At 33.6% G+C, this 19,727-nt stretch overlaps 1 protein-coding gene across 6 annotated transcripts; it reads left to right on the forward strand.

Moving 5' to 3' along the window:
- Positions 1-19,428, forward strand: LOC148598936 (uncharacterized). Of its 6 annotated transcripts, XM_088561644.1 has the most exons (11): positions 1-139; positions 992-1,168; positions 3,982-4,070; positions 6,001-6,109; positions 10,172-10,291; positions 10,450-10,629; positions 10,872-11,000; positions 11,902-12,216; positions 14,741-14,816; positions 15,390-15,412; positions 18,838-19,065. In XM_088561644.1, exons 1-11 carry the CDS (start codon positions 82-84, stop codon positions 18,918-18,920), a joined length of 1,359 nt encoding a protein of 452 aa, XP_088417770.1. In that variant the 5' UTR covers positions 1-81; the 3' UTR covers positions 18,921-19,065. The 6 variants fall into 6 exon arrangements, with proteins under 6 accessions (XP_088417770.1, XP_088417766.1, XP_088417767.1 ...); XM_088561640.1 differs by lacking the exon at positions 15,390-15,412 and having other exon boundaries at positions 18,838-19,428; XM_088561641.1 differs by lacking the exon at positions 15,390-15,412 and having other exon boundaries at positions 11,920-12,216; positions 18,838-19,428.
- The last annotated feature ends 299 nt before the right edge of the window (positions 19,429-19,727 follow it).

Raw genomic sequence — 19,727 nt, forward strand, 5'->3', positions numbered from 1 at the left:
CAACGTTGTCGATATGTTTCTCTCTAGTCTATTTTTAGATCAGATAAGAAAAGGAAGTATGACATTTACAAAATAAACATCATGGAATCTGACGTATATACCTTGCATTTCTGCAGTTTCTTTATTCTTCAAGTTATCGGTATGTCCATTATATTGTTAACGGATATGTATAATGGTTTACATATGAATTATTAGGAAACTCATCTTTTTTTATCTTTTATGCATTAGGCATTAATCACTCAGCAAAAAAATTCTTGTTTTACCTTTTTGTAATAGATTTTATGAAAAGATAAAATGCCAAATTATCGAAAAACGTTGTAATGCTTTTGTGTGAAACTTTCCTATTTTCAATTCGAATTGATTACAAATTTGCTTGATTTGTTGTTAATATGTCTATGTACTAACTTAATGAACTGTTTGCAGAATTGTTGAATTCAAATCACATATCTTCAACGCGATGTATAGACAAAGGCTGTATGTTTTATAAACAAGAATATTACAGCTTTTTGATAGTTTAAACTTCTCATTTACACAATATACCATCCACCATTCTCGGTTCTCCATTGCCCAAATCCTAAATCTCCCAACGGAGTCGTTCAGATTATCAACTTAAATTTAGTATCTATAAATTTTATTTGAACGGTGGTTTTTAAATATATTAGATACGAATTGCATGCAAATAAGTATATTTAAACCGATTTACCCCTTTTCCTTTTGGCAAAATCCCAATCCTCTCATACAAAATCCTCACTGTCCTTCCCGTATTTCCGGTGTACAATGGAATGGGAATGTTAACCTAATATGGGTGCTATTACCTTATTCTATAACATTAATCAAACACATATAGATGATAGAATGTTTAGTGGGCTCTTTGTACGATGTGTTAAGTAATAGAGTATAAAGTTTCGAAAAACTGCTGTATTATACATTTTATGTCCTGTACCTTCAAAAGCCAAACAAATGATCACTATCACAGCATATCATTTTTCAGGAAAACCTACATTTATATATGAAAACGCCACATGGAGAACAGCTTATTCAAAATGTATTTCTAAAGGTGGGATACTTGCAAAAGCGAATGAAACTTTTTGTAGGAATATGGATAAAAACGTGCAGAATTATTTTTGGCTTGGAGAATATCAAGAATTAATTTGGTTGAAACCTTTAGGTAAGATATTCTAAAATATTGAACATTGTCTTGAACAAAACCTAATTTGTTCGGATCAGTGTAATGGCTTCAAGAAATTCAAACGAAAGTCTCAGGTATCAAATGTGTTTACGGTTTTAAGATTGTCTAGCATATTTACGTTAGTTGACACTTTTAGCAGTTGGGAAGATTATTGTTCCCTCTAACCCTTGTATTTGGCCAATCTATTTAGGTTTATTTGTTCTAAATGAAGAAAACTATTTTTAATTTAAATGAATTTCTTTCAGAAATTTGTGAAGAAACGTTACTACTCTGATAAGCTTGCCCCATATAATGTTCGATACATGTACCACATTTCAATAATAAACAATACTGATACGACAAACGAAACAACTACACAACCGTCTTTTATCATATGTGTATGATTTATTCTAAGTTGTATTTGTGTCATTTGTTTCATTCTGAGTGTTGAAGCATTCCTATAGCGAACCTCTTCTAGACTGTAAAAAATGTCTGGTGTCGCTAAGTGTTCTGGTTTTGAAAAGTTTTCGCTTTATTCAGAGTTCGTTTGGACAGGTTTAACTGGATACAGTAGCTTTGAACTCAAACTGAGATATTGTTATTTTTTGTTATGCCTTATCTTTTACATTCTAAATTGTTAAAAGTAGCTAACTTAACCGAAGCATCTAAGCGCGGCAAATTTCATGTTTGACATTTATCCTTAAATACCCGGAACAAATTGTCGACACGCAGCTATATATAAACAATGATAAAAGCAAGATTTTAAAATACATCTATCAAAGAAGTAATAGCATTGATCTTCTTCTTGTTTGTTTTCTTTAATTAAGTTGACAAAAGATACCAATTACTTCAGCTAAGGGATACTACTTGATATTCAATTTTGGAATCTGCAAGTAGCAAACCTATTTTATCAAATATTCTGTTCATGAACTACTGACTGTGAGATGTTCATATTAAATTAGCTTTAGCAGAGATTTTAGAGCCGAGCTTACACTTACCTGCAAATAATTAATAATAAGTAGTGCTTGACTTTGATGACCGTTGTTCTTTCAAGGAAATTGCCGTGGACTGTAAGGCTTCACGAATGGCGTGCGGTATGTGTCGACGTAGCTCTGACATTGTTTTCTCTGCAACTGAATGAGACAAATAAAGTTAAGCTATTTTCAGCTTCTCGGTGGTAGATAATCTCAGAGCTCTAGGTCATAGAAACTCACCCTCACTTTTTATAGATATGAATATCTGTTCTCTTTGCTGCGGTACTTGGGAGCTTCGGGTGATAAGGACCAATTTCTCGACTTTCATTTTCTTATATTTCTATAAGATATATATTTGGGGTCTTAGTAAATCTTGGTGTCCGATCTGATTCGTTATAATTTAAATGAAGTTAATGCAATTTTTCACTTAAAATTGAAACACCACGCTTCAACATACAACGCAGGACTATACATATAACGTCATTACAGCAGGCTTGTTTATGACTAAAAAAACTCCAAACAATATATTATCCGATATATCTTAACCTGGGTGATTTATAATTGAATGCAAGACTTTTTTTATGTTTTCTTCCTAGTATGATGTTTTACTCATTCACACACGGGTATGCCCCATGCATATATTCGGTTTTTTATAACTCACTTACGCTCGGTATGAAAGAGTAATCAAGAGAACCAAGGTTATAGCAGTAATCAAAAGAATGTAATCCAGGAACAAAGACCAGACATAGAAAACAGACATACACAACAAAGAACATAAAGTAACTAAAATTATACATAATGGAATTACAAGTATGGAACTTAGTATGTAATACTGATTATTGCCTAGTACGATGTAATTGTAAGTTTTCCGGCTTGGTTTCAACTGCAAGTCGTCGAAAACACCTCACAGGATGGGAACATCTTGACAGCTTAGTGGTTTGTACTAAAACTGCCTTATATAATTATATACCAGTCATCGTTTCCGGTGTTCCAATACATTTGTTATCAATCTTTATTCGGTAATGTTAACTGCTTAAGACTCAATGCTATACGAATTCATACAAACGTCAAACGTCAACGATATATTGCCCAATATATGTACAACTCAGTGATTCAGATGCAAAAATAGAATTTTTATAACACTTTCATGCTAGATATAATGTGCTCATTTCCCATTGGTTTGCCCTGTTACATGTATTCACTTACATTTGATGTCACATAATTGTAAAACGACCCAGCCCACCTGTTAATGAGTACAATACCATACTTCCATGCTTTATGTCTTAAGTGATCATGTTTGTAGTAAACGACTGTTTTGTCGATAATATATACATATTCCATCTTGATTTATGAAATTTTCCCCCAATATTCTGTTATTATATGTAAAAATGAAGATAATGAAAACAGGATAACACACAGAAAACGTACATACTTGTGATTCGACACCTTCCAAAAACCCATGGATATATACTTTATATTATTTCACTTCATACTCCTGTTTCAGAAATTTAATGACATTCTCGACTCTTTTAAAAAGTCTGAGTACGAATTACATGCACTCCAGTACCAAATGAGTAAAGATATCAGTCTATTCACTTAGAACTTAACAGTGTTCAAATATTTTCTCTTAGCAATATCTTATTTTAGATAAACTATTAATGCTTAGTTTAAAAATTAAAACTAAGACTCACTTACGTTTTGATACATCTAGTAGATCAGATTTGTTTAAAATCTGACGCAATTAAGACACTATATTTCGTATTTATTTACAAAATACAAAAATATTTTAGGATGCTAATTTTTAAATGATTTCTCGTAGTCTATTCATTGATATTCAAGGGTGCTACTCGTCAACTAATACGCATTTGGTCAAGTACACATTACAAGAGTGTTTTAAAGATTGCAAGACGAGCTACATAGGTAAATTGGTACGTACACATTTATTATTATTATTGGTGTCACATTAGTTTTGAAATGGCAAATGCCAACCTTTAGTCTGAAATTACATAAAAAAACGTACTATTTCACCATGCATTTAATGCTCGATCCAAAAGCGGGGTACAGTACCTGAACCGATTCATGCAACAAACATTGCGATCGGTTATCGATTATCGATCAGTTTCCGGTCAGTCAACAATCCGTAAAACCGATCCATTAACCTGGTGATCGCATCACGTGACCATACAGTTGTCAATGTATTTTACGGTTTTTGTTGTTTTCTTTGTCAAGTTAACACATATTTACATAATGTAAAATATTTAAACATTAATTATTGCGTTTATTTTACATTTTAAAAACAAGTAAACAGACCTAACGTCATTTTACATTACAAAACTACGATCAGGTCGGTCACCGGTCATCGATCCGTCAAATTTACAAAGTAACAAAAGTAGATGAGCAACTCGGACTCCACTAAAACTGAAATTTAATATCAAAGAAATATAAATTAAATAAGTTAAAGTATAAACAATTGTAAAAACATCTGTGCTGGTCATACCTGCACTCAAAGGGCTACACTTTATTAGCGGAAAAGGCTAGTATGAAAATGACCGAAATAATAATTTCTAGTTTCCGCTATATAGATGATGTATTATCTTTAAACAATCCTAATTTCGGGGATTTGATACATCGCATCTACCCAAAAGAACTTGAGATAAAGGATACTACAGACACTGTAAAGTCAGCCTCATATCTTGACCTACACATAGAAATCGATGGTAAAGGAAAACTATTGACCAAACTTTACGACAAACGTGATGACGTTTCATTCAGAATTGTCAATTTTCCTTTCATCTTTCGCAACATCCCTTCGGCACCTGCGTATGGAGTGTTCACCCATACGTTATGCCAGAGCTTGCCGAAACTACGCAGACTTTTTGTATCGCTCTAGAACTCTAACAAATCAGCTTCTGGAACAGGGTTATGTTGCTACAAGATTGAAGTCATCACTACAGAAGTTAGTCATCATGAACTCGTGGATCGTTATGGTGTATCCATCTGCACCATGAAAACTGATTTATTCAACGGGTCATAGTTTTCTTTCCTCGCTTGTCTACCCCGGACTTGACTTTTTATGAGCAACTCGGCGGGTGTTTCTAGAAAAGCAGAGGACGCTTACCCTACCGGTGCACCTGGTCCATTGTCCCAGTTTTTAGTGGAGTCCGAGTTGCTCATTTGCTTTTGTCACTTTGTATGTATGATTTTAGTTACTCTATGTTCTTTGTTGTGTATGTCTGCTATCCATGTCTGGTCTTTGTCCCTGGATTAAATTCCTTTGATTTCCGCTATAATCTTGGTTCCCTTGATTACTCTAGTCATATAAATAGTCAAAAATCTGTATACCAAATTACATATGCGGCAATGATTGTGCTTTAAAAAGTCAGAAAAATGGCTACTGGGTCTGGTATATCATACACACCATATATTCATGGTAATTGGTGCTCGTTGGATTGTCGATAATTTGCAAAAAAAAAAGTGTCCCTCAAAAAGTAACAAGCATGGTGTAAGAGAGAATCTAAACATACCGATAACTTGTTTTATATAGCAGCTTCGATTTTGTTATTGATATGCAATTATACTTCATGGTAAAAGGAGAAAGTCGCAGCATAATCAGGATTACCATAGTTACATGTACCAATTAATTCTGACGTTACATCATTGACTGAAATAAGCATATTAACTTTGACAAAACTGCTTACTTTGTAGCTGAAGGGTAAATTTGAAAATCCTAGGGATTATGAAATATAACAAAACCAAATATCAATTACAAACCTGAAAACCTAAGTAGTAATAGACGTTAACATTTCCAGTTTTCGTTTAAGAAAGTCATAAATTAAAGATAAACTATCTGATTTATAGAAAAGCTACTGTTATTGCTTTGACACGATACCAGACATAATTGAGTCATATAGTATATGTAACGCAGACATTCCCAAAAACGGCGCGGCAAATGTCTATGAAGTTCTAGGTAAGTACAGTGTATGCATTGGAAATGATTTAAAGAAAAAAGAAACGGAGTTTAACAACAACATTCCTTAAAGCGTTGTATTGAAGTGACATTTGTTACAAAGAATAACATATTAGTATCTCAAAGATATGCTCACCTGCGTGCGCTATGTTCGACAGTAAAAATACAGAATCATATCTCTATTATCCTCTCCAAATATAGGTAGTTGAAAGCCATAAATCAGTTTATCCACATTTGGTCTTTTCACTAAAGACGATGATTGGATTCTAAAACGCCACACAAGCTATAAAAACACTTCATAGCAGGATCTCAAAACTGTACTCAATATACCAAGGCTCTTTTGATGTTTATTTGTTTGTTGGGGTTTTACGCCCGAGCAGCAATATTTCAGCTATATTCAGGAGATGAACATGTAGCGGATGATAAAATTAACATGAAATGATGACGAAATGAAAAATGGGATGGGACACAAGGATAGTGGGGTCGAGAAATATTGACTGCCACCGGAAACAGGGACAGGCGGGCAGGGTCGGGCAATTTAGCCTCCTGTGGCGGAGCCCTATGGTTCCTACTCCGGGTGAATACCACAGTAAGGTTTTTTGACGTGCGAGGAAAGTGGTATCTCTCCCAACACGGTGTACCACTATGGTTTGCGGTCAGGTTTTCTGTATTATAGCCTGACAACCCCAGCATGTAACATGCCAGGAGTACCCCCATTCACCACCTAGGGCACACAACCCAGTTGCTCTGTGGATAGAGCGCGCTAGCCCCCGGCTAAGGTTCTGAACACTATTTAGTCGCCTTTTACGACAAGCTTAGCGGTGCTTGGGGCCTATTCTTTTGACACACGGACCTGCACGGCTCTTTTGAAACTGCTAACTGTAATAATAACAGCTGTAAAGGAGTATCTTTTGTCTTACCAAGACACGTGTTACTCTCGTAGTGGTATCAATTCGATGCAGATACTGAAATATTCAAAATATCATATGGAAACTCTCAATGCTAGAATATTTTGGCAATATTACAGCATCAAAACCTATGTTTTAATCATCAATTTTACTAATCTACATACTCAATAAGATGCAAATACGTAGTACTTGGGAGATAGTTCCCGTACCTATTAAAACGGTTCAAAACCACCGTCTTGATTTCCCAAATAAAATATTGTCAAAATGCTGAACATTTTTATCGACAACATTGTTTTAAGTGTGATGGACGTATTTTTCAACCGACGGCGGCATTCCAATGAGAACAATTGTGCTCTGCTACTCGCTGACCTATTCCGTTAAATCTATGAGGCTGATTGTCATAGCTGATCTAATTGAAAAGGAGGAAAGTTGTTTAGACAGATCGTTTGATTTCAATTTTCTCTATATAGATGACGTATTGTCATTAAACAATCCTAGTTGCAGGGATTTTATGCATGGTACATTGTATCTACATAACATAACTTGCGATAATGGCAACTACATACACTATGAAGTAAGCCTTATGTCTTGACCTTCGTCTAGAAATCGATGGAAAAAGAAAAATCATGACCAAACAATACGACAATCGCAATGACTTCTCATTCAGTAATGTTAACTCATATGTTACACGATAGCTTGCCAAAACTACGTGGACTTTTTGAACCGTGCTACACGTCTTACAATCAGGCTTTTGGAACAGGGTAATGTTGTAACAAGATAAAAGTCATCACTTCAAAAGTAACCGATTTGTTAAATGAGTCATAGTTTTCATTACATCTTTCGTTTACCTCTGACGTGACATTAAATGAGCAACTCTATAAAAGCAAAGGTTGTAACGGTTTACTTATTAATCTGATCCAAGCTTTTAGTTGTTAATGGAGTAAGAATTCCTTAGTTACTTTTTTAAACTCTCAATTTGTTTATTGCATGTTCTTTGTTGTGTTTGTCCTTTTTTCCCCGTCTTGTATATATCCTTAGAACCCATTCTTTAGACATTCCAATCTCGGTTCCATTTGTTACTCTTCAATATCTTCAAATACAATTATTTTTTATATGGAAGTGAAGGACATCAAACTGTGTAATAATGATTATATTTTTCTTTTTTTGAAAGGCATTCCGTTAAAGCTCTTACCAAGTCAAATTAAGTACGCATACATATATGCATTAAATTATTTTAAGTTCCTTTAGGGCTTATTGAAAATATTTGAATTATTACCGTTGAAATAACGCTGATCTAAGGTCTAACTGTTCTCTTTATCATTGAAAATAAAATTAAAATGTATTTAATGTCTTTACAAACTGGTTGTTTTGTGTAATTGATTGACAACCGAGTCTAATTCCATGTGTACCTTTCGTTTAGTTACGTACAAAGAAATACGTATCTCTGGGATTATCAAAGGGGAGTACACTTTATATTGTTTAGTGTTGCCCATTACTTTTATTTTAACTTTATTTACTTTTCTAACAGTTGTTCAATGTTTTGTTATATATTTCACGATACTACCATGACAAAAAATTGAATTATATGTATTTTGAAATTTATAAAATGTAGAGTTTAATATCATTGCAAAACATTGGCAAAAGCTACACTTTATTTATATATATTATAAAAGCAATGTACGGCACTTTTTAATTATATGAACAAAAGTAACAAAAGCAAATAAGCAAGTTGGAATCCACGAAAAACTGGGAGCATGGACCAGCATGCAATTAAACTCGTGTTTGGATAAATTATCAAGAAACTATCCAGATGTTTTTTTTCGAAAATTATACTCCCCCTCTCTTGTTTTTTTTTTGTTGGTGTGCCATGGAAAAAAAATAACTTAGGTCCGCACACTTCGCCAATTCTTTATGTTTTGTATATTACTTACCTGAATACCCAATTTTAATATTGTTGTGAAAGAAAATTATAAAGTGAATACCTATGCGCAGTGTTTAGACTCAATGATCTGCGTGCATATGTATATTCAGATATGCAAGTCTTAACTTTGTTATTCAAATACATATCAAAAAGAAGATAAGAATGCTAAAATTAAGCATATTTTTATACTTATTAACTCGTATGCGTAGACTTTTCGGTCAGAAAGAGGTTTGAAAATATCGACTACCGACGTGTACATGTATCTATAGGATAAAAGCAGTTTTAAATCACGAATTTCCAGACAGAAAATTATGTAAAAAAGTGCCGTCAAAATATTTTTTACTACATGTACTAACGTCATTGAACATACATTAAAGTTAATTTTTTGCTTGGTCGTACTTCAACTTATCAGTTTTTGTGTGTATACATGTAAGACCAATATCAGTACATGACACAATTCCAATTGCATGGTTTCAAAGAAAGCGTACACCCTTTTTCCATGTAAATTCAAATATTTTGAGGATATTTTCAGCTTGCTTATTGCAAGTTTTTGGAGGTAAATGAAAAATAAATTTCCAGCAAAAATGACAAAAAAACAAAACAAAATTTTCTTCCCATATTCCGCCTAAATCCGCGCCTGATTTAGTTTTAGTAGCATTGTAGATACGTATTTCACACGTTGACTTGATTATTTAACTACAAAATATTTAGAGAAATGGCCTATATAACTCTTCTCTTCAACACATTAAAATTATGTTTATAAAACACAGACAAGCCTGTATGTATACGAACGACTTTCATGTTTATAATTCAAGCGCTCAAGACTACGACTGGAAAGCTTGACTGTTTACTTTTATAGAAATATCTTTAACTTATTATCGCATTGACGGAGAAAGGCTTTTGGGGTTTGGACCTCCCCAATTTGATCGGAAAAGTTTGCTAATTTTTTTGAAAATTAGGACAAAAATTAACTAGTAATAGTCTTGTCCCCGTTTTTCTTCCGTTCGCTCTCCTTTTTTTAGATTCTCTGGATCCGGCCCAGCTATTTTATTTATCTGCTTATCGGAAATACTGCACAAAATGTGGTATAATACTGCTGTTCTCCAAAGAAGATATGAATTGTAAAATATATATGAATAACTGTATTATTTTCGCCTGCACTAATTGAAAATCATTTCTCCCTTCTTCTGTATTTGCGTCCATTTTTTGAAATATTTTTGTTTAATTTTACAGAACTAAGTACAAACTCAACTATTAACACTAACACAACTGACTGTGTGAAGTTAGAATGCAATGAACGAATCGAGAAATTTTCTCCTGAACCGTGCCAGTCGACACTGAGAGCTCAATGTGGTAAGAGGAATTATTTCATGAAGAAACATGTCATATATATGTCTGTCTGTGATTAAATAGTAGGAGAATGGATATGGTAAACATGCTACAAAGACATACGTATACACTATAATATGTTATGCGTTTCAAAACATGTCAATGCTTCATTTTTCATTTAGAAAATAATGACGAGTACAACTATATAGTTGGAACACTAGAAGACGTAGAAGAAAAGTGCAGCCATTATGGTTCCTCTGTGTTGAAAACTGATGGAGTGTGTTCTGATCAAACAAGTAACGGTCACACATATTGGACTAGTATACGGCGATATCGAATTACTCGTTTTGCTGATAGAACAGGTTTTTGTCAATTAATTGTACATTATGGATATTTGTTATATGATTGTTAATGTTGTAAAGTATAGCCTGATTGCTTAGGTTGTGTTATATTTTACAAATTATGCAAGCAGGTTTTAAATGCATTTGTGTATTTACTGTATTACTAATTAGAGTCAAACTTTTTTTTTCAAAGTTTTGCTTTTTTGTTTTGTTTTATCTTTTATGTGGCCACATTAATGCACGTTTGCTTTTCTTAATTACAGAAATAGATATCAATACTGCGATTGACAACTGTGTTTACGGAGAATGCTTCAATAACGGACAACTAAAGCACACCTATATGAAGAAGTGTAATGATGCCTTTCTAAAATCATATGCATGTGATATCCCAGGTAATAAAAAAGTAATATAATTTGTATTAATAGCAAGAAATTACGTGCATTCAATATAATCTACAAAATGTAAAATTTGTATTGGTAGTCTTCTGATGAACGTGTCAGCATGTTGATATCTTTACCTCATATAAGATTATACGTTTTACACTGGTTTACATAATGAATTATTCTGGTATACAACTCTTCCTCAGAAAGTTCAAGAGCTTGGTACGCTTAAGTATACCATCTTGTTCAAGTTTAAAACCCTAAACATAAATACCATCCGATCAAACCAGAAATTTTTCATATTGTGTCCGTTCCGTTTTCTATTTTTACATACTTTCGCCAAAACAACATCAGACGATAGTTTGTTAAAGATGAAAAAAAAATGTACTCGAAGAAATAATCCGTATTTTGTCTTGGTAAGATAAGGGCGCGAAGAAGACACAACAATTGCGAAAAAAGTAATGAGAGTGTTTCACCAGTACCTATTGAAAGAGTAGTAATATATTTCATCGTCCGAATTTAAAATATTTCTACTATGTGTATATATGGTTATTAATAAGAGACAAGACGGAAATTAGGCTTGGTAACTTCGACGTTTGAGTTACAATTAATTGTCATTTTTACTCTCTAAAAATTATGGTATTCAGTAGCAGAATATTCCTGTCAGTTAAATGAGCAGAATGAGTTAACTGCCCCTGATAAACTCGCAAATTGTGCAGACAATAAAATTCTGCTTTATCATTTTTTTAAATAGAAATTGGAATGACAGTGCATATTTTTTACCAGTACCATACGTGCATGCGACCATGAAGTTGAAAAGCAATTTATAAATCACACAGTAGAGGAACTCGATATTTTGTCTGAAATATTTATGCAACAATGCTTCATTAATAACCAATACTATTAATTGCAGATTGCAACTATCTTTTAGATAACACCTCATCAGACTTCACAACCAAGCCAGACACAGAATTTGCAAGTCATTTCATTTCGAACTCAGGAAGTGAAGGAACAAAAAGACATACTATCCCCTTGACTACAACCATTCATTCTTTAAACGAAATGACTTATAATAAAGCAGAAATAATTCACACAGTTGGATATCAGCCCAAAATAATAAATACATCATTGATTCAGAGAAACACGTATTTAACGTCAACAGAAACTAGTAGCACTGCAGTTCAAAAACCTACATTCAGTAGCGGGGAATCTGAAAATAGCAAAATCGGTATGTTTTTTTTAATTTCTGTTCAAACTGAGTTAGAGATGCATAACAATACACTCGTTTGTCTTAATTGTCTTCGAATTAATTTATCATAGTGTGTATAAGTACGTGCTTTGAAGTACACATATTTTATTATTTATAACGACATTTGCTCAAAAACAAATCCATACCAATTATTTCATATTCCTATACTTATATACCCATTCATTGCATTCAATTTTTTTCAATTATAAAAGGCTATTGCAGAACCTCGAGATTGCGGACTTCAAGGCTAAACCACTTGGCTGTTCTTGCAAAAACTCTCTAGTCAAATATGGTCCTTCTGGTCACGTGGTTACGATAGATTTTACCATCACCGAACACGAATCTATGCGTAATGTCCTTTCTAAAGGTCCCAAGTACCGTGAACCACGGTCCATCAATTGGAATTATAACTTTAAAGTTTGTTGTATGGATGCCGTGGAGGACCATGCTAGGGAATGGATAAAACGAGAACAGGAAGACATTGATTCTTTCTCAGAGTGGTTAAAGGCCGTGAGGTCTTTAATTTTGAAAAGAATGAAAGTCTTAAGTAAGTCAGTGAGTGCCAAGGCTACATCGGTTTTCAAAGACTCAGATCAAATATGTTGTCGTACCAGCAGACAAAGCCCAAAACAACATTGTTTTTTTTTGTCTGCAAAACGTTTTACATCCAATGGTTATTATGAGAGGTAGACATAGAAAACAATAGGAGTGATAAGACCTATACTGCTACCACACTCTCCAAAGGAAGGATTGTGGAAAACCATAATCTGTGCTATCCTCTTTTGGTCACTGTACCAAGGACGATGATTGTGATTTAGCGTCTATGTACTGGATTCCTAAACTCCACAAGAATCCATACAAACAACGTTTCATAGCTGGATCTCAAATTGTACCACCAAACCTCTTTCGAAACTTTCAACTTCTATACTCACAACTGTCAAAGAGGGTCTGCAGTACTACCACACCACTTGTTACTCTCGTAGTAGTATTGATTCAATGCGGATCCTGAAAAAAATTCGAAGGATCTTTTGAGACAATCAGTGCAAGACTATTACCTCAATATATTAACAATAAAACCTACGATTTGTCAACATCGTACACTTCTATTCCCCATACTCAGCTAAAATTCCGACTTAAAAACATTATACATCGTTGTTTTTTCCAAAAAAGATGGTACACCTAGAAACAAATATATAGTTCATGGTAGAGATTCCTCATACTTTGTAGCAATAATTCCAAATCATCTTCCAAATATACAAAGGAAGATGTTTACATCATGCTGGAATTTTTAATCGACAAAATATTTGTCCAGTGTGGTGGACGTGTTTTTGAACAAACGGTCGGTATTCTAATGGAGACAATTGTGCTCCTAGATCTTTCAATCTCAGACACTATGAAGTCAGACTAATATTTTGACCTACACTTACAAATCGATGGTAAAAGAAAACTACTGTCTAAACTTTACGACAAACGTGATGACTTTTCATTCAGAATTGTCAACTTTTCTTTCATCTGTGGCAACATCCCTTCAGCACCTGCGTATGGAGTTTTCATATCATAACTCATACGTTATGCCAGAGCTTGCCGACTTCTTGTATCACGCTAAACCTCTAACAAATAGGCTTCTAGAACAGGGTTATGTTGCTGCAAGATTGAAGTCATCACTACAGAAGTTTTATGGTCGTCGTCATGAACTCGTGGATCGTTATGATGTATCCATCTGCACCATGAAAACTCTTTTATTCAACGGGTCATAGCTTTCCTTTCCTCATTTGTCTACTTTGTGACTTGACTTTTTATGAGCAAATCGGTGGATGTTTCTAGAAAGGCAGAGGACGCTTACCTTACCGGTGGACCTGGTCCATGCTCCCAGTTTTGAGTGGAGTCCGAGTTGCTCATTTACGTTTGTTACTTTGTATGTATGATTTTAGTTACTTTATGTTCTTTGTTGTGTTTGTCTGTTTTCAATGTCTGGTCTTTGTCCCTGAATTACATTCTTTTGATAACTGCTAATAACTTGATTACTCTTGCTATATATACGAATGGTATTTTCTTTAGTTTATCATAATATGTATAAGTACGTGCTTTGAAGTACACATATTATAACGAAATTGCTATATATGCGAATAATATTTTATTTTAAAAATAACCACAGGGTTGATGTCACTACTTGTTGACCGAAGGTACCCGAAGGTATTCACCAATGCATTGGTCAGATTTGTCTGTCCCGATGTATAGCAGATTATATTTATCATATTTATCAAAATTTGCAGTATTTCAAAATACTGAGGCTTTATTCCTTATACAGCATATCGAAATTTGAAATATATATGATAGTAATGTTAGTAATTATTCTGCACTTTTAGTGAGGACATGCTTTCCGCCATATATATGGCAGTCAAACTCTGTAGGCTGAGCTGCTTCTTATGATCTGTTATTTTGTGTGTACAGTATAATATCTGAAACAATCGTTAAAAATCTTATGATCTGATACATTTTTCAGGATTGATTGCCGGAATCACTTTAACAACAGTGATAGTTGCATGTTTATTCATTGGTGGAGCTGTACTTAAATTAAGGTACAAAAATAATGGTCTGTAATATCGCCTATCTTTTATGGAACATTTTACCGTGAACTGATGTTAAAAACTCTAAAGACGTCTTAAGGATTCCGTCCTCTATTACAATATGATGATGAGTTATGATACATTTATTTCTTTACCGCTTAATATTTTACAACATATCTACTCATGCGTGGAAAATGGTCGGTTGATTTGGATTTATAAAGCAGAACATCATTTGCTATCTTAAGTACAATTTAAGGCTATTTATCATAAATGACTTCGAAAAAAAGGATTCCCTCCGAAACTCGATATAAAACAGTCATTGTCATAAATGTTACTGCTTGTTAGTTGCTGTTTATTATTTTATTAATTTTTTTCTATTTTTTTTAAATTTATTTATTAACGCTTTCTAGTAGATTTGATTCATACAATGTACAGTCGTCCCAGACAACATCAGCATATTGTAATATTGGACGTATAAATGAAAAATATAAGTTAATAAGGACATTTCTTGACACCTGATAGTTGACCATTCTCAATATATTAAGTCTATTACAGGCTTGTTCTTATATTTTCTTCCACTTTCAGTCACTCTGGAGATCAAGTCCTAAGTGAGTGTGCAAATTTTTCACTTGATTATCCCGACCCCCAAAGTACACCGGGTGTAATTCCACATTTCTTCGTGAATATTAGTCTGGGATGGATTAAAATTAATAGCTCATTGCTTTGACAAATCACTGATATCATTTAAATCAGATGTCAATAACTCTGCAGCCTTGTCATAACCTGGATTTGCTATAATAACAAAAATGAGGTGTCATCTGAGAAAGCGAATGGGACAATTAAGCTTTTCAACGATGCTGTTGATATACATCAAAAACAGGAGAGGACCAAGGACCGATTCTTGGGGCAGCCCTGTATCTATATATTCCAAATTAGATGAATATCCATCTAAGACAACTTTCTGTTTACGATTATCTAAGTAGTCAGTGATCCAGTCAAATAATTGTTGATTAATTCCAAGTTTTAGTTTATAAAGAAACCCTCTATGCCAACCTATATCAAAGGCTTTCGATATGTCACAAAATATAAATCTCACATCCTTACCTACATCCAGATTACCGACTATTGTATTATATATATCAAGTAACTGATTAACAGTCGAAATTTTCGGCATGAATCCGGACTGGTGTCTCGTACGTAGATGATGCTGAAATACATAGTTATGCATATGCTTGACCAGAACCTTTTCCACCTTCTTGCATAGAACACATGTAAGTGAAATCGGCCTATAGTTGGACACATCAGATGCTGTCCCATTCTTCTTGTAAACAGGAGTAACATGAGTTTCCATACATACACCTTAGGTTAAATAAGTACGTAAGCAGTTTGATAAGACAGTCGGAGATGTTACATAATATCATTGGTGTAATACTATCTGGTCCACTTGGTTTGGTAGAGTTCAATAATTCCAGTTGGTCTTTTATCTCTCGCTCAGTAATATTATCAGGTGAAGTCCTATACGAATCATTTATTGGATCATCAGGTAAATCTGGTTCCTGATCAAGATTGGATAAATTTGCAAAATGTATATTGAATTCATCACATTTGTCGGATGAATGAAGTAAAATACGACCCCATTTTCCTAATGGTAGGCACACATAATCACATCTGTTTACTTGACAAACGTATTCATGATGACGACCATGATACTTCTAGAGTGATGACCAATCTTGAAGCAACATAACCCTGTTTAGGAAGACTAATTGAGGGAAGTCTAGCGATATATAAAGTCTGCGTAGTCACGGCAAGCTCTGGCATAACTTGTAAGTTCTGATATGAAAACTTCATTCGCAAACGCTAAAGAAATGTTGCCATAGATGAAAGGAAGTTGACAATTCTGAATGATGTCATCACCTTTGTCATAAAGTTTTGTCAATACGTACGTCAAGATATGAGGCTGACTTCACAGTGTCTTAGTATTCTTTATCTCAAATTCTTTGCGGTAGATGCTATGTATCTTGAACCTACAAAACGTTATGGACCTACTGGCTTTTGACTACTAATTTTTTTTAATTGTAAGATTGACAAAAGCTTCCCTCTTATTCAAAGTAACGTGACTTAAATATATTTCGTTACCAAATAAAAATTATGAACTAAGTCCTGTTGAAACTGTCACCAAAACGCTATATGAAGGTTATTTTACGTGTACAACACAGTGACCCTACTTTACCAGAACGATCAAGGAGTTCAGGCTATAAAGTGTCATCCCGTACTGTCTCTGAAGCTTCAGTGTATGTTTTTTTTTTATTCGAATCTTATGCTTTTTGTCATCTCTTGTAGCTTATTAGTGATACCTTTACACCAACCAATGAAAATAGGCGTTACGTAGGAGCGTGCTCCGTGGCATCAATAAACAAAAAAGACGAAATATAAATAAAACGTCTTGCATATTGACAAAAAAGATAAAATACAAATACATATACATATAAAAAAAGTATTACATTTCAATAAAAAAATCTTGTATTTCAATATAAAATCTTGCATATTAATGACAAAATCTTACATATTGATAAAGAAATCTTGCATTTCAATATGAGATCTTGCAGTATAATAAAATATTTTGCAAATTAATGAAAAAAAAATCTGACACTTTAATGAAAAAATCTTGAATTATATCATAAAATTTTGCATTATTGTTATTATTATATTAATAAGAAAATATTGAATAAAAATTGAAAAGTGATGAATTTGCAATACATCATAGATTGCCATAGTTAAACAAGGGATAGAACAAACTATACCCTGTCTAAAGCAACCCTTTTGTTGGAAAAACCAGTCAATTTTGTCATGCAAAAAACGATCAAATAATTGCATAATATATCGTGATCCGACCCTTACAGTCTTGAATAAGAGTAACCTACTCAATTCTCAAAATGGCTTATCAAAGCGAGAGAGTTTACCATTATTTGCAAATAACGAATACATTTATCTTAAACTCTGGTTAATCTGTTTGTTTTGAGATCATGATCATTTACAAGAACACAGTGCGTTCGATTTCAGAACATCCTTGTGTGAACGTTTTGTTTAATCAATGTCGCGGAACGGTACGTGACGGACCCGGCGTACATCCCTCCCTTATGAAAGAGGAACACTTTTTTTGGGATGAAATATTGATTTTCCAAAGATTCTATCCTCAAATTCGTTTTGAACTACTATACTCGGCTTTTAATTATATGATAAAACTTCTGAATACTCCCGTTAATCTTCGAATTATTTTTATAAACTTAAGGAAAATTTTGAAGCATAGATCGGATTTTTCCCTCATTTTTACACTGAAAATAATACAGAAAACAAATTTACTAATTTAAAAACTACATGCAGTAAATTAGTGAATTCAAACGGTACAAAGCACTATAATGATGTCACTTAAGGCTAAACTAAAAAACATATTGAAGAACTAAGTGGTGGATAGACGTCCGTAGATGTTATTCTATCAATAAATACAGACATTCAAGTTTCTGTATACCTGTTTTAACGCCCTTTTTGTTTTACCAAATCTTTCTTAAAGGTCAACCCTGTCATAATTTTCACCTGTAGAAATGAACCAACGTGCGTATGTGACTATATTTGTTACTTGTATATTTACAACTGTACATAGTGGATGTGATTGTACTGGTGATTAAGATAGTCGACCTAAGGTAAGGGACACAGCTATTACAAATCATTGGAACGCTTGTAATCAGTATTTTATGTCTTATATTAGCATCTCATGTAAGCATCTAAGTAACTTAGACTAATTTCATTCTGTTTAGAATGAATGCTTGATAGGCTTTGGTGAAATTAAATATGATACAAAACATATGACTTATTTCAAGAGTTATGTTCCTTACCTCACGTCTACCTCTTTAAACAGTTTCATAAAATTATGTATGTTAACAAACTTGAAAAAAATGACATGTTTTCTACTGTTTATTTGATCTTGTCTTGATTCTTTGAATATATCTAATAGCATCTTTAAATAATTCCCTTTTAGACGACGTTTACACGACAAAGATGACAACCAACACATCAACAACTTTGAACTATCGCAAAGACATGTCGATGTGTGTAGTGTGAAGCAGTCGGAAGACCGAAAATGCAACGGAAATTATGGAATGTCTCAAATTACTGGTAGCAGTAATGAAATTCGAAATGATGAATCGCCGCGTGTGCATGTTTTTGGCCAACAATATGCCATCGTTATGAAAACCAAGAAAATTGACAAACCAATTGAAAACAAACAAGAATTATTTGATCATACAAAGAAGCAAGATGAATATGACAGACTCAATCATTTATTGAATGAACAAAAGCAACAAACTAACACAAATTTGTATGACACGATGATTGGTATGAAAAGTGAGGATGATCCTACATACAATATAGCAACAAAGTCAAATGGTGCGGATGGCAGTCAAGTTGGTTTTTACAGTGTGCAAAACATTTCTTGAAAGATAAAAATCACTGATATAAAACTTTTTTTTCAAAAAATAAATACTTTAAAGTAATCCATTTTGGATTTAAATACAATTGTGGCTGGCCATCCAATCATTGGTATGCTTCGAATAAACAACACTTGCAATCACTTGTGTTATATATTTTCTCAAAACTCAAACATTTCTTTTATTTCAAAACTGACCTTGACATGCATAAACTATAATTCCCCTCAAAGCTGTGACGTTTTGCAAAATCATCGTCGTCACTGTTAAACAATGAAATATTACTCAAGGAAATCATAATCAAATAGCGGTAATCAAAAGAATGTAATCCAGGGACAAAGACCAGACTACATACAAAGTAACAAAAGTAAATGAGCAACTCGGACTCCACTAAAAACTGGAAGCAAGGACCAGGTGCACCGGTATGGTAAGGGTCCGCTGCTTT

Source organism: Perna viridis, chromosome 14 (genome assembly GCF_037379345.1).
Source record: "Perna viridis isolate PV_CMFRI_1.1 ecotype Kerala chromosome 14, ASM3737934v1, whole genome shotgun sequence".
Lineage (NCBI taxonomy): Eukaryota > Metazoa > Mollusca > Bivalvia > Mytilida > Mytilidae > Perna > Perna viridis.

Excerpts from the sequence above, each read along its gene's own strand:
- LOC148598936 (XM_088561640.1), top strand. The coding sequence starts at position 82 with ATGGAATCTGACGTATATACCTTGCATTTCTGCAGTTTCTTTATTCTT. Across the intron at positions 10,292-10,449 it reads GACACTGAGAGCTCAATGTG|AAAATAATGACGAGTACAAC; the intron begins GTAAGAGGAATT and ends TTTTTCATTTAG. Across the intron at positions 10,630-10,871 it reads TCGTTTTGCTGATAGAACAG|AAATAGATATCAATACTGCG; the intron begins GTTTTTGTCAAT and ends TCTTAATTACAG.